At 44.8% G+C, this 13,363-nt stretch overlaps 1 protein-coding gene across 2 annotated transcripts in view; it reads right to left on the bottom strand.

The window, feature by feature from the left end:
- Positions 1 to 10,541, bottom strand: part of TRUB1 (TruB pseudouridine synthase family member 1) — a 40,489-nt gene extending 29,948 nt beyond the window's left edge. For both annotated transcript variants that reach the window (XR_010025734.1, XM_063132701.1), the window contains exons 1-3: positions 10,273 to 10,541; positions 8,168 to 8,263; positions 2,938 to 2,993 (exon numbers count right to left, since the gene is read on the bottom strand). Coding sequence is in view for 1 of the 2 variants with exons in the window: in XM_063132701.1 (XP_062988771.1) it covers positions 2,938 to 2,993; positions 8,168 to 8,263; positions 10,273 to 10,390 (270 nt within the window). In the remaining variant the exon portion in view is untranslated. The remainder of the gene's footprint in view (positions 1 to 2,937; positions 2,994 to 8,167; positions 8,264 to 10,272) is intronic.
- Positions 10,542 to 13,363: the final 2,822 nt, after the last annotated feature.

The following is a 13,363-nucleotide window of genomic DNA, read 5'->3' as shown; positions in this document are numbered from 1 at the left end:
ATACAGGATCACACAGCTGTACGTAGACACAGGCTATTCTCTCCTTCCCCTTAATACACTGAAGGTGGGGCCAGTGGGAGCAGTCTTCATCCCTTGCTACAATTTCAACCAACATGCGGACAAACATAAAAAGCGAGTCCAAAAACCTGAGAAAGGTACAGCTGAGCAAAACTATGAGTTGCGGAGGAAAGAAGGATAGACAAAGGAATTAACAGCCCACGAAAAAGATCCTGAGGGGAGAATGCTGCAAGAAAATGATTTTGAGACGTAATATAGTTTAGCAGAAGACAGACGAAATAAGAGCATAAACTCATGATTAAGAAAATCAGAGTGCTTCCAACATTCAGCATGCCTAGCAAATGAACAAAGGTAACAATAAGAAAGCAAATCAAGGCTGAGACCGAGATGGATGAAAACAGAGGAGCAAGACAGACAAATAATACAAAGAACACAAGCAGTGAAATGCAATGGTGCAGTGATACATTTTGAAGTGCAGGCACTCAGCATAACAGTCCTCATAGCCACACCCACAAGGACAGCCCAAAAATTCAGTAAGTTATGTTGATCCATATCAACAAACCAGTTCAAGAAGTTTTCATCTCCCCAGGAGCAGGACTTTGGTAAAGCTCAAGCCCAAGCCACCCCAAAATACTTTGCACTGTAACAGGGAACAATACATTGTTGCTGAGAAAATTTATCCCCCAACCCCCGCAAGGTCCTGCAAAGATTGCAGCTAAGCTCAGAGGGATCAGGAAGATCTGAAGCAGAACCCACCCACCCCCACGACAGATGACATCAGCATCCCTGCTAATAAAAGAAGTGCCAGCATTGTGTCTCTCTGTGAGCCCGGGCTCCACTACACCACTGGAGAAATAGCCTCATGTAGGGGATGCTACAAAGAGAAAGTAAAGATAATTGAGGAGGAGAAGAATTAGGAGTTGCTAAACTTAAATGACTTAGTAAGAGGATCAAAGTATAACTCAAAAAAAGATAAAGAGAGCAGGAAATGAAACAACAATGAGAAAGGAGAATGGGGGAGTGATCCCATGGCCTCTAAACAGCATCTGTGGGGCCACAGGCTATTTCAGATTCCTGGATCCGAGATCAGAGACAGCACTCCAACCTCAGAGCCAGGAATTCACATTCCCCGCTCGGCTCGCCAGCACTGCAGAAAGAACTGCGCAAGTGGCCTCTCCAAGATCACAAAAGTGATTTCAGAGAGGAGGTAAACAGGCCGTATCTGTGGGTTTCTGCAGTGCTCCAGCTAGATGGGCAAAAAAGCCCATCTAGCGAAAACACAGAGTAGGAGAAGCGCAGAGGCAAAGATCACCTATGGAACTCCTCCAAATCTGCATTGGATGCATGTAAGCTTCCAGGTTCAGAGGCCTACGAGCACTGGGATACGATTGCGCCCTAAAAGCACTGAAGTAATTATCAAATCTAGATTCAACTGCTATCTAAAGAATGTCAACCTTCTTTTGATAAAGCAAGAAAATGAGTAAGCTTGCAATGAAATTCTAAACTGCAGAAAGTCACATCCACAAAGTGAGATATTTTAATTTCTGAAACTAGGATGATACAGTGGCAATTTGAAAACATAAAGTAATAAAAAATTAACAGCACATTAAAAATCTGATAAAAAATCTTAAAGTCAAAGTTCAAGTCAAACATAGCTGCACTTTACAAATTATATATTTATTTTATTCCTCCTTTTGAAGGTCAATGCGATTGAGCAATCGTAACCAGAACTGAATTTAAACCCCTGAGGGACCATTCTTCCCAGGAGATGCCCCAATTATGAAATTATGCTTTTGACACAAGGCTTATGGAAAACCAAGGAAGTAGTTTACAAGAAAAGCAACAGAGTCAGACGCAGACACTTGCTCCTATTATCACAACTATAGTAGGAAATGTTTGGTGCTCATAAGTGTAGGTGGCTTGGTCTGTGTGATTAGAACAGAATCAATACTCTTACGAATCTTAGGTGTAACCTGGTTCCTGCAGGACCCAGCAAGGACTAATTCAATTAGTTTGGAATCTTCATTATGTTTTCCCCTATAGCCATCTTCTTCTGGCTTCAGAACCAAACTACATATCACAGTTGTTAGGGAACACTTGAAGTGGAAAATCCGCAGGTGGAAATGCAGCTAAGCACCCCCACCTTGGTTGCAAATTCTCCCTTGGGAATCTCCCTTCCCCTCTATTAGCATTACAGAGAAATAAGGTGTTACAACCCCATATCCCCACCCTCACCCCAACATGTGGTCCCATTCAGAATTTGAGTTGTCAAAGCACGTGAAAGTAAGCCGCAACTCAACTTACATTTCAACATTATCGATTCAAGGGAGGGGTGGTAACCGTTCCATTAAATGGGTGGCAAAAAGTGATGCAAGGGACATAGATGCCTTGATCCTAAGATCAGTTAAGTTAAGGAAGTCACAGAAGGAATGTTTTGTATGCCTTCGTTCCCCTTGCAAGCGCACTGTGCTTCTCAAGAGGATTGCCCACTCCTGCCCATAATATGAAAAGAGCTGTTGGGGAGAGGAAAAAGTGGGGAATTTTCTTTCTGTGAGTATCTTAGGATCTAAGCCAAAAGAATACAGCAGTTAGAACAGTTACCTAGAATGCGTATAACTAGGATTCAAATGTAGCCTAAGCCTCCTGGAGACCCCCTTTTAGTTGAGCTTATTTTGTCAAAGCTGTTTAAAAGTTAGAGTAAGGCAATTCAGAAGTTCACCTTCCGCTTCAAACAGAATTGTACATTGGACAGAGCACGGAGAACCCTGTTTCCCCCTCCCGCTCTGTGCATCTCGTTGCCCATCTCCACAATCCCCCAAGCTGAACCTCTACAGTGAGGAGGTTTTTCTACTTAGGTAGGCTGCCCACATGATTTGAAAGAGAGGATTGAGGAAAACATGATGAGTCCCATATGCTTACCTTAGAACCTGCCAACAGGCTACTCAACATTTTAGTTCCTTTTCCAATGCCAACCACTGTGAAGAAACAGAAACATGACTTCAAAAAAACTTCTCCTGCTACGTCTGTTTTCACTATAGCTGGCTTTTAATGCATCACACTAGTCAGAAGCACTATTTCACACACTTCTGGTACATTCCATTAAGAGAATCAACTGATCTAAATGGTGGTAATATTTTCTAGAAGAAAAGTTACTTCAGTTCAACTTAATCTTCGAATGAGCTGAAGAAGAAAAGCAATGCAGCTAACTTATTGCTAAAATGCCCGCAATTCTATAGTGTTGCCTTTTAAGCCACTTTAAAGAGTCTGCAGTCTTTGTCAGTGAACAAGAAGCATCCATTCCTCCAGCGTCAGTAGCCTGTAAAAGGAGGCATGCCAAGCAAAGGCAGAACAGAATTGGAACTTGTAACCATTTGCTGTTCCAGTGGTCCTGGTTAAAGGGTTCCAGTGGTCCTGCTTTTTCCTGACTGTAATCAAATCACTTCTCAAGCCAATCACACAGTGAGATAAACACAGGTTACTTAGGGTAAAATCCAACTTAAGTCCAACTTAGAGTACACCCAGAGAAAAATGGTACTTACTTTAGTCATGACTAACTTAAATTTCATTCATTTCAATTGGTCTACTCTAAGCAGGACTTATGTTGTATTTTATCCTTAAACTACAGTTGATGTCCCTTGGTAGACATCACACACACTTATATGGATTCTTGCACCTTCACAGAGCAATGTTTTGGAAGCCTACAGAGCAGAGGTGGGCAACATGCAGCCCGTGGGCTGTATGAAGCCCACCTGACCTTTTCTGCAGTCCCTGCTACCTCCCAAGTCGTCATCACCAAATCTCAGAGGCAAAGCAGCAAAAAAAAAAAAAAAGGTTTTTTTCACTTGAAAAGTTGCCTTTTCACTCTACAACTTGCAGGAACACAATTATGCATTATCACAATGTGCATGCTCCCCACAGGCCTTGTTTTAATATGAAAATGGGGCTTTTTTGTCACCACCCAATTTCAGCAATTCGTCACAACATTTTTGGCAGTGGGCGGGAGGGGTGGAGCACATGACAGGTTCTAGGGCTGGGAAATGGTCCCCGGAAGCCGCCCACCCCTGCTCTGGAGTTTTGGAGTATTTTTGCCCCCACCCTTGAATGGGGAAACCCTGTGCCTTTAGGCTGGTTTTTTTTCCAGAGGGGAAAAAATCAACTAAAAATGTCAAGTTGCTAGAAAACTCAACATTACAGGAAATTAGAGAGCACATACTGATACAAAATAACAATGCAAGGTTTATTCAGACAATGACATATGAATGTCCATGAAATACAAGTTCAAAAGTACAAATTCACTCAATCAAATCAGCAGCATAGCTTAAATAATTCAGTTAATCAATCAACTGAGAGTTTTTACACAGCAACATCAGCTCACAGCTAGCAGACAATTTGCGCTTCAGCCAAGTTTGAATATTTGATAATATCTATGAAGTTAAACCTCTCAATTTAAAGGAGAAGGCCTTCTCCTCTGTTATCCTGAGATAACAAGTCCAATTTCACTACCCACCTCTGAACTGTTTACACATTCAAGTGACACATCAGAGGTTACGATCACAATTCTATTCATGTATATTCAGAAGTAAGTTCTATTTAGATCAATGGGGCTTACTCCCAGGTAAGTTGGGGATAGGACTGCAGCCAAAGTGAAAGAGACAGCAACTCAAGGTAAGAACTGTTATCCTGGAATAGCAATCTTGTAACAAAAGCAGGGCTATTATCTTGAATTGGTGGAATTCACAGTTCCCTAGGCAGGCCCGGTGCTGCCATAGAGGCAACTCAGGCGGCGGCCTAGAGCGCCAAGCAAACGAGGGCACCGAACAGCGTACCCGGAAGTTGCTCTCCTAGAGCGGCTTCCGGGCGCACTGTTCCAAAGCAGCTGCCCCGGCCTCTGCCCAACCCCAGCGTCGGCTCCTTCGAAGCCAGGATGCTGGGGTTGGAGGCAGAGGCTTCAGTATGGCGCGCCAGGAAGCCACTTCCAGGTGTGCCGCTTCAAAGCCTCCGCCCTGCCCCCCAACCCCAGTATCCTGGCTTCAAAGCCGGGAGCGGGAGGGAGCAGGCGGTGAGCGGATGAACGAGGACAGAGCCGGAGCGGTGAGGGAGCGAGTGAGCGGGGGTGGCGGGCAAGCGAGGGGGAAGCCAGAGCGGCGAGCAGGCGGGGGCAGGGGGCAGTGAGCGGGGGGAGGGCGGTGAGCGAACGAGAGGGCAGGGGGGGAGCGGTGAGTGAGCGAGTGGGCAGGCGAGCGAAGGAGGCAGTGAGCGAGCGAGGGGGGAGCTGGAGCGGTGAGCGAGCGGGTGGGGGCGGCGAGCGGGCAAGCGAGGGGGGAGCCAGAGCGGCGAGCGAGCGGGCGGGGCAGCAAGTGGGCAAGCGAGGGGGGAGCCGGAGCAGTGAGCAAGCGGGCAGGGGCAGCGGGCGCGAGCAAGCGGGGGGGGTGACCGGTGAGCGAGCGAGCGGATGGGGGGAGCGGTGAGTGAGCAAGTGAGCAGGGGTGGTGGGCAAGCGAGGGGGGAGTCAGAGCAGCGAGCAGGTATGGGCAGCAGGCGGTGAGCGAATGAGTGGGGGGGCGGGGGACGGGCGGTGAGCGAGCGGGGCGGGCGGGGGAGCGGTGAGTGAGCGAGGGGGCGGATGAGTGAGGGGGCGGTGAGTGAGCGAGTGGGGGGGCGGGGCGGAGGCTTCAGAACGCACCTGCCTAGGGCGCAATATAGTCTGGCGCTGTCCCTGTCCCTAGGCAAGCACACACCAACCCATTAATGACTCCAAAGAGTAGGAAATAATCAAAGCCATGTGGCTGAAACACCATGCTATCCTTGTTTTAATGAGAAGATAAATGGCAGCCCAACAAAGCATTCTAGAATATTTAGGCCTCAGCTCACTGACAGCAATCATGCCAAACATTGGCGTGCGTAAAACAGGTTCAAAGGGTTCAGTTGAACACCCTAATCTGCCGCCGCTGCCATGTTGCAGTAGCAGGGCCGGTACTAGCTGTAGGAGAGAGCGACAAATTCAGCTGCTCCCCACCCCGCTCCTCCTCCGGAAGGCTTTTTTCACCAGTGCAGCTGCTGCCCACCCCCAGCTCACTTGCTCGCTCTTTCACTCACTCACTCAGCCGCTCCCTGCTCCCAGCTGCTCTGTCTGACCTCTCGCGACAGTTGCTGAACAAGGTGGGAGCATCAGCCACGCTGGTACTGTAATGTTTGGGAGAGAGAGAGAGAGAGAGGAAGCAGCACGTGGTGGAGCTGAGGTGGGGAGGCGGGCGGCAAAGCACCCAGCCAGCCAGGCTGGCCCACCAGGTGAGGAGCAGGGCTGTTTCTGTAAGTAGTAAGATTGCCCGGAGCTGCAGATTGGGGCCCTCCCCCCTTCAGAGCTGCTGCCCTCCTCTCGTCATCAGCCCTGCAGGTACTGTAATGTTTGGGAGAGAGAGAGAGAGAGAGAGAGAAGCTGTGCCTTCTCTCCTCATCGCTGCCCCACCACCCACCCCAGTCTGGACTCCAGCAAGAGAAAAGAAAGGGGAAAGGGGGAGAACTGCAATGCCCCCCAGGACCTCCTGGCTAAGGAGGGTTCATTCAACAGCACCTTTTTCAGAATGCTTGCTAAAACAATTCCTATCTGCCCTTGCTTATTTTAGGGTGTCCAACCCCCTTTTTTCAAGCCATTCTTTTGGTAAACATGGTATGTGTGTATCTTGTGTCACTTTAAAACAGAGCTGCAGCACAATCCTATGTACATCTACTCAGAAGTAAGCCCCACTGAGATTAATCAAACTTGCTCTGAGGGAAATGTGCATAGGATGCAGCCTGAAAACGGAGAGAGGATGAAAAATAGACAGGAGAAAAAGAATTGTAGAAATAGAATAGCAAGGTAACTGTGGGATATTTAAACATATTTAAAGACAATAAGTACAGTAAAATTAGTGCTCCTCTACTTCAGTCCCAATCAAATAATTACAACAGTGCAGTACAGATTATTTGTTAATTAAAAAAATACAGTTTACTTCAGTTTTCGTTTATTTCGTTTGTTTGATGAATGAAAAAAAGTCCTTTATTACTGTATATTCAATCAATGTTTACCTTAAAAAAATATCCCTGGCTGAACCACCTAATGAAATGTGCTGTGCACGCCTATGATGCCAAATTGCTTACAGGAAACAGAATATGATTTCCTGGCCAAAGGGAAACAGGAACCACAAATGGGTTGAGATTTCTATTTTCATGCCTGCTGTAACTGTGTTTTTTTAAAAAAGCACACACAGGGAAATAGAAGCTAAGTCCTGATATTAGCTTATACTTTCCCCCACAGAGTTGTTATTCAAATGTTATGACAAGCACACAAAAACAGGGAGCATAACTTACTTGTGCTTCCGGCAATCACTGTAACTAGTAACCCCTTCAAACTCTCTAAATTTGTCTTTAAAACTCTGAACCTCACCTAGGAAAGTAAGCAATGCTTAAGATTCCTGACTGTGTATGGCATATATGACTGACACATGAGACCTCTAAGCTGAAAAGCCTCAAGGTGCAATTCTATGGAAAAGTTCTACAACTTCTGGCTGGCTGGGGAATCCTGGGAGTTGTAGGGCTTTTTTTGTCTAAACATGCATAGGATTGATTACACCTTAGTTCTGCAAGCCTCAGTTGCTAAGAAGACTATTGAGATTCCTAGAACCTATGACTTAAAAACCAGGTTTGAGGTTCTTTGTGTCCAGTGTGGCATAGTGGCTAAAGTGTTGGACTGGGAGTCGGGAGATCCGAATTCTAGTCCTCACTCAGCCATGGAAGCCCACTAAGTGACTTTGGGCCAGTCACAGACTCTCAACACAGCCTACTTCACAAGTTTGTTGTTGTGAGGATAAAATGGAGAGGAGGATTATGTACACCGCCTTGGGTTCCTTGGAGGAAAAAAGGTGGGATATAAATGTAATAAATAAATAAATAAAAATACTCCATGGCACTGCATACATGTCCTTAATATATCCTACAAGTTGAAGAGGACTAGGAATAAATATTGAAATCTGAATGTTGCTAGGATTTGGAGCAAGGGAAAGTATAGATTCCTGGAAAACATGTACAGCACTTGACTAAATTACATCACTTGACTAAATTACATCACAGTTAAATAAATGACAAACACTATGCAAATCAATATGCAAGTTACCAAGTACTCCTGCGGCATCGCTATCTAGAATTCCACCATGTCCAAACTTTAAAACATGTTTCCTCTTCCTCCGAGTAGGCGTCAGTATACCAGCTTCTGAAAAAATAAGATCCCAAAAGACAAGGAACTTCAGATACATTTGTAGCAATAATAAACAAGATACATAAATCTGTCATTCATATTGGAAGGCACCAAAGTGGCACAACTAATTCAATGCAAACTGTTTAATGCCAATGAAAGAGGAAAATTGTGAATTAGGATCCTAGGAATTGCTGAATCGTAAAACAAATAGCTCACCTAAGAGCAATTTCTCATCTCTAGCATTGGTTGCTATCAGATAATTAATTATCTTAGTATGTAGCAAGTGGGGGGCATTATTCTCCACATCAATGTACAAGGAACGCCACATTTACTTATTCGTTACAGCAATAAAAAACATAACTGGCAACCATCACAGGGTTTTGCCAATATTGTCAACAGCACACCACAGCGTCTCAATATGCTTCCCACATTTAATTACTTACAATGGCTGGGTTCCAACAGACTACAAGCACAACCAAGTCCCTTGCTGGTTAATGGAAAGAAGAGATACGAGATTGCAAGCTATTCTATAGGTAACATTGAGAAAGGCCTACCTGTACTTGCGTAGCCAGCCATTGGATCATGGGGTCAAACTGGGGGAGGTAGCAACTATAGCAACTTTCCCCAAACTGGTGCCTTCCAGGTGGTTTTGGACTTCAATCTCATTTCTAGAACTTGCTAAAATGTTTTGGTACCTTGTTCCTGGTGGGACGAGTAACCTGAGCCTTCCAGCAAGGCAATTATAAAGCTAGTAGCATGCTTATGGGCCAATGTACCTATAAAAACTGGATTCTCATTCAAGAAAACATTATTCATGATTTTACATCTTCCTCTACTTCGGTATTATCTAACGTCTCATTTTTCCTTAACAGAAACACCCAGATACAAATACCATTAAACAAATTGCCCCAAGATCTAGGTTCAGCTATTTGCTCCTGAAGAGCAAAGTCAGACATGTTGACAAGAAGATAAAAGATAGAGCTGCACAATACAGCCAGAAAAGAGTATTCAGGATATTCACAGCCTCCCCTGATCTGGTGCCCTCCAGATGTGTTGGGACTATAAATCCCATCATTCCCAGCAGGCATGGGTGGTTGGGGGAGACTGTTCTAAAGACATGCTGGAGAGAAGCAAACCATTTATACATATAGTTTTGTTTAGGTGATCAGCAGTAGGGCCCCACCCCCCTCAGCAGACCCTTTAACTATCCCCAGCATCTTCAGGTAGAGCTAGGAAAGATTCCCGTTTGAAATCCTGGAGAGCAGATGCCAGTCACTGTCAACAATACTGAGCTAGATGGACCAATAATCTGACTCAGTACAAGGTATGTTCCTATATTTTTAATTAGACATCAACTGGAAAATGCAATCCGTCATGTCAGCATCCATGGATTATGTTGGGAAATCAAACAAAGTGTGCAGACATGTTCTTTGAACTGTTTGTATAGGAAACAATGAAGGGGTGTGTGTGTGTGTAGTGTTCTGCAGGCACATAACTCTCCTCAGAATCACCCAAATCCTGCTTGATTCACACGTTATTTACCAGTTGCCTAGACTTCTATATATACTGTACCTGCCCACATCATTCTCAGAGGCCTCAATCTAGATGCCCCTGATGAACAAGGTGAGGGAAGGCAAGGGCTTTTTCAGTGATGGCACCGCAGTTGCAGGAGGATCTCCCAAACAGACTAACCTTTTTATTTTCCCAGCCTCTTTAGCCCTTTGGTTTTAAAAATTGTGTTAATGAATCTTTAGATCTTTGCACAGCTGCTGGCTTCTATCTTGGTTACTACTTCAGTTTCATTCTGTTTTGAACTTAAGGCTTGATATTACGTTTTACTACATTTATTGTATTTTATGGTTTTAAACTTTGTCTTGTAAACCGCTCAGAGAGCTTCGGCTATCGGGCGGTACGGAAAGGCAATAAATACATATAAAAATAATAATTAAAAATTAGACTCGTCCCGCCCTACCCCCTTCCTATTACCGGGCCTTTTATTCTCCCCATCTCCTCTCAAGCAGTACCTGCCAACAGCTTCGCTCTAAGACGGTTTAGCACAGCTGCTGAAGTGGGCCCTTTGGGTTTATACACAGCGAACAGTCCATTAAAAGACCGGAGCTTAGCTGCTATTGTTTTATTCATGACTGCATCCAACAGCGCTCCTTGCACGGTCCCGGCCACGAAAGCTCATCCGCTCTGCCTCGCCGACCTGCTACGCTTTCTACCCGCGTGGTTACACGGGCGGAGCTGTTCAGTGCAGCACCGCAGCAGAAGAACACCATAGAACCGAGGAAGAAAGAGATGCTTCCCGGCCCACGAAATATAAGGCGGAAGAGCATTGTGGGAATTGCAGTCTTCTGATTTGCCTTTGACAAGGGACCCGGATGCAAGGGCTTGTGGGAGTTGAAGTTTACTACTTTTTGCTTCCCCCCCCCCCCCCCCCCACTCCTCCTCCATACTGTTTGTTGTCAGAATGTTTGTTCTCAGCCGGCTTTACCAACTGTGCAGAGTGATGTAAGAGAGAAATGTGTCGACATGAAGCTGTGCTTCAAACGTTAAGGACTTTTCATTAGAAGATAACTAATACAAAGTGTAGATAGAAATGAATTTAACCACCAGCCACAACACAACAACAACATGGGCCTTGGAAACAAGTGTGACAGAAGAGGTGCAAACCTTCTCAAGCCAGATTTCATATTAACTGGAATGGGAAAAGGAGGAGCTAAAAGCGCTGGCTGCACCAGCCTGGGCTTTGGGGAAAAACCACTGCTACACATTTACCGATACAGACTTCAGTTACATGCAGAACAGGAGCCTGTCGCCCTGCTAGTGTGTTGCAGCAAAGCAAGAAGAGTCCCACAGCGGCGGCACCTTAAAGGGTAGTTAATTTATTATCGCTTAAGCGTTGGTGGATTAGAGCCCGCTCCATTAGATGCAGCATCTGATGAACGGGATTCATGTCCACCAGAGCTTTAGGCCATAATTAATGCATAATGGTGTACAGGTGGCGGCTTTGTAGTTATTTGCAGATAAAACCCAAATGCAGTGAATGGGGAAAATCTCACTGATATCCACCTTACATTTAATGCACAACCAGAAAGAAGCAGGTTGTTCTTCCTTTAATATATAAAATTCTATCACTAGGGGGGCAGGGAGGATGGGGGACAAGAAGATAGCTTATACTTGAGATTAGAGTTCTGAGTAATTTGGCACCTTATTTTCTGGAATATCACATTTGTGTGCAATATTTACACATACATTACGCGTCCCAGTCATCTTAGACATGCACAGGGTTCACACTCTATCACCTGGCAGAAAAAGAAGAATTTTTAGAGGCAATAGATCACTCTGAGCAAAGAGGTGCCACTGCTTTCTGAGAAATTGGCTTCGAAAACTGCTGCTGCTCCCTTCCTCTTACCCATCACTTTGATAGTCATTGCACCTTCACTGTATGACTTAAAAGAATTATATGACACTGACCAGTTGTTCAGTCTATTAATCTTAGGTGCTTGTGTAGAGTCCTATAAAGAATTCCTAGAGCAGGCTTCCCCTCATCCTGGTTTTAGTCATTCATTTCCTTCAAGTACTGTGCAAAATGCATCACTCAAGGTCCTAGGGTACTTTCATGTGTCAGATATACCCCATAGATTTGATAATTTGGTAATCATGATGGAGTAAATGTGATATCTGTACAGTGTGACATCTGCTACAAATGATATTGTCATTATCTAAGACTTGGATCTCAAGAATATCCTGCTTTATATTAGCTCAGGATCTTTCTTAGGAGCTGGGAGACAGCAGCTGCATTCTCAATGAATTGCTATAGCAAGCTACCATTCAAGGCAAAGGTTCTAGTTTCTTCTTATGGGTGCAAAATACATAGGGAAATCCTGAAATAATGAGCGGGGGGTGGGGGAGTACAGTGGCAGGGAAGAGACTGTAAATTGTCATAAACTTCGGCGAGAACAGAATCTAGCTGAAAATGTGGGATGATACAGAGGACTGCACAGCAAGACAAATCATTAAATAAAACAGTTGTTTGATAATATGAAAAAATAACTAGGCAGCCAGTGTACTGTAATGGCCAGAATGTTGGACTAGGCCTACCTAGAAAGAGCCCAATCAAAAGCTGAGCTCAGTTTATTTTTTTTGGCCCTTGGGAACCAAACTTGTGGAATCAGTGCTGTAATGGAGTGGATGTTTGCCAATAAACTGAGCCTCAAGCCAGATAAAATGGAGGTACTGTTAGTGGGTAGTTCTTCTGCATGCATGAGTGATATTCATTGGGACCAGGATGCTTTCTACCAACCTGTCTGGTCACTGAGGTCATCAGAGGGCATGCACCTGGTGGTTTCACATGGACCTATGGCCCCATTGGAGTCCACCAGGAGAAGAGCCTTTCGTGTGGTAGCCCCTTCTCTTTGGAACTCCCTGCCTCTGGAGGTCAGGCAGGTGCCTCTGGCACCTCCTGAAAGCACTCTTTTCCTGGAAGCATTCCTCAACTGAGCAGCCAGCATTTTTATTAGTATTCTGTTTTAAATTTAACAATTTTAATATGCTTTTAATCTTTTTATTGTTTCATTCCTTTGTTCACTGCTCCGGAACCTAAATAGAGTGGTACATGAATATCATAAATAAATAAATATTCAACCTGTTATGGAGGAGTTGCCCTCACTGTAAAGGATCAGATTCATAGTTTGGGGAATGCTATTGGATCCAACACTGTCACTGACACTGAAGGCACAGTTGGCCTTGGTAACACGGAGCACATTTTATCAGCTTAGGCTGATAAATCAACTACATCCTTATCTGGACAGAGATAGCCTAGCTACAGTTATCCATGCTCTGGTAAGTTCTCATCTAGATTACTCCAATACATTATTTGTGGGGCTGCCTTTGAAAACGGTCCAGAATTTTCAGCTGTTCCAAAGTAGGACAGCAAGACTATTAAAGGAGGCAAGCTGATATGATCATATTATGCCAGGGCTTTATGAACTGCCACTGTGGAAGGAACTCCCCAGAGATGCTCACTTACCACCTAGGTTGTGATGCTTTTGATGCCAGGTAACTTTCCCAGCCTTTTTAGCCCTTTTTCTCAATGTTAAGCTGTCCCTT

The sequence above is a fragment of the Elgaria multicarinata genome, chromosome 8, assembly GCF_023053635.1.
Source record: "Elgaria multicarinata webbii isolate HBS135686 ecotype San Diego chromosome 8, rElgMul1.1.pri, whole genome shotgun sequence".
In the NCBI taxonomy this organism is placed as follows: domain Eukaryota; kingdom Metazoa; phylum Chordata; class Lepidosauria; order Squamata; family Anguidae; genus Elgaria; species Elgaria multicarinata.
The sequence above is the reverse complement of the archived record's forward strand: the minus strand, read 5'-3'. Positions and strand labels throughout refer to the sequence as shown.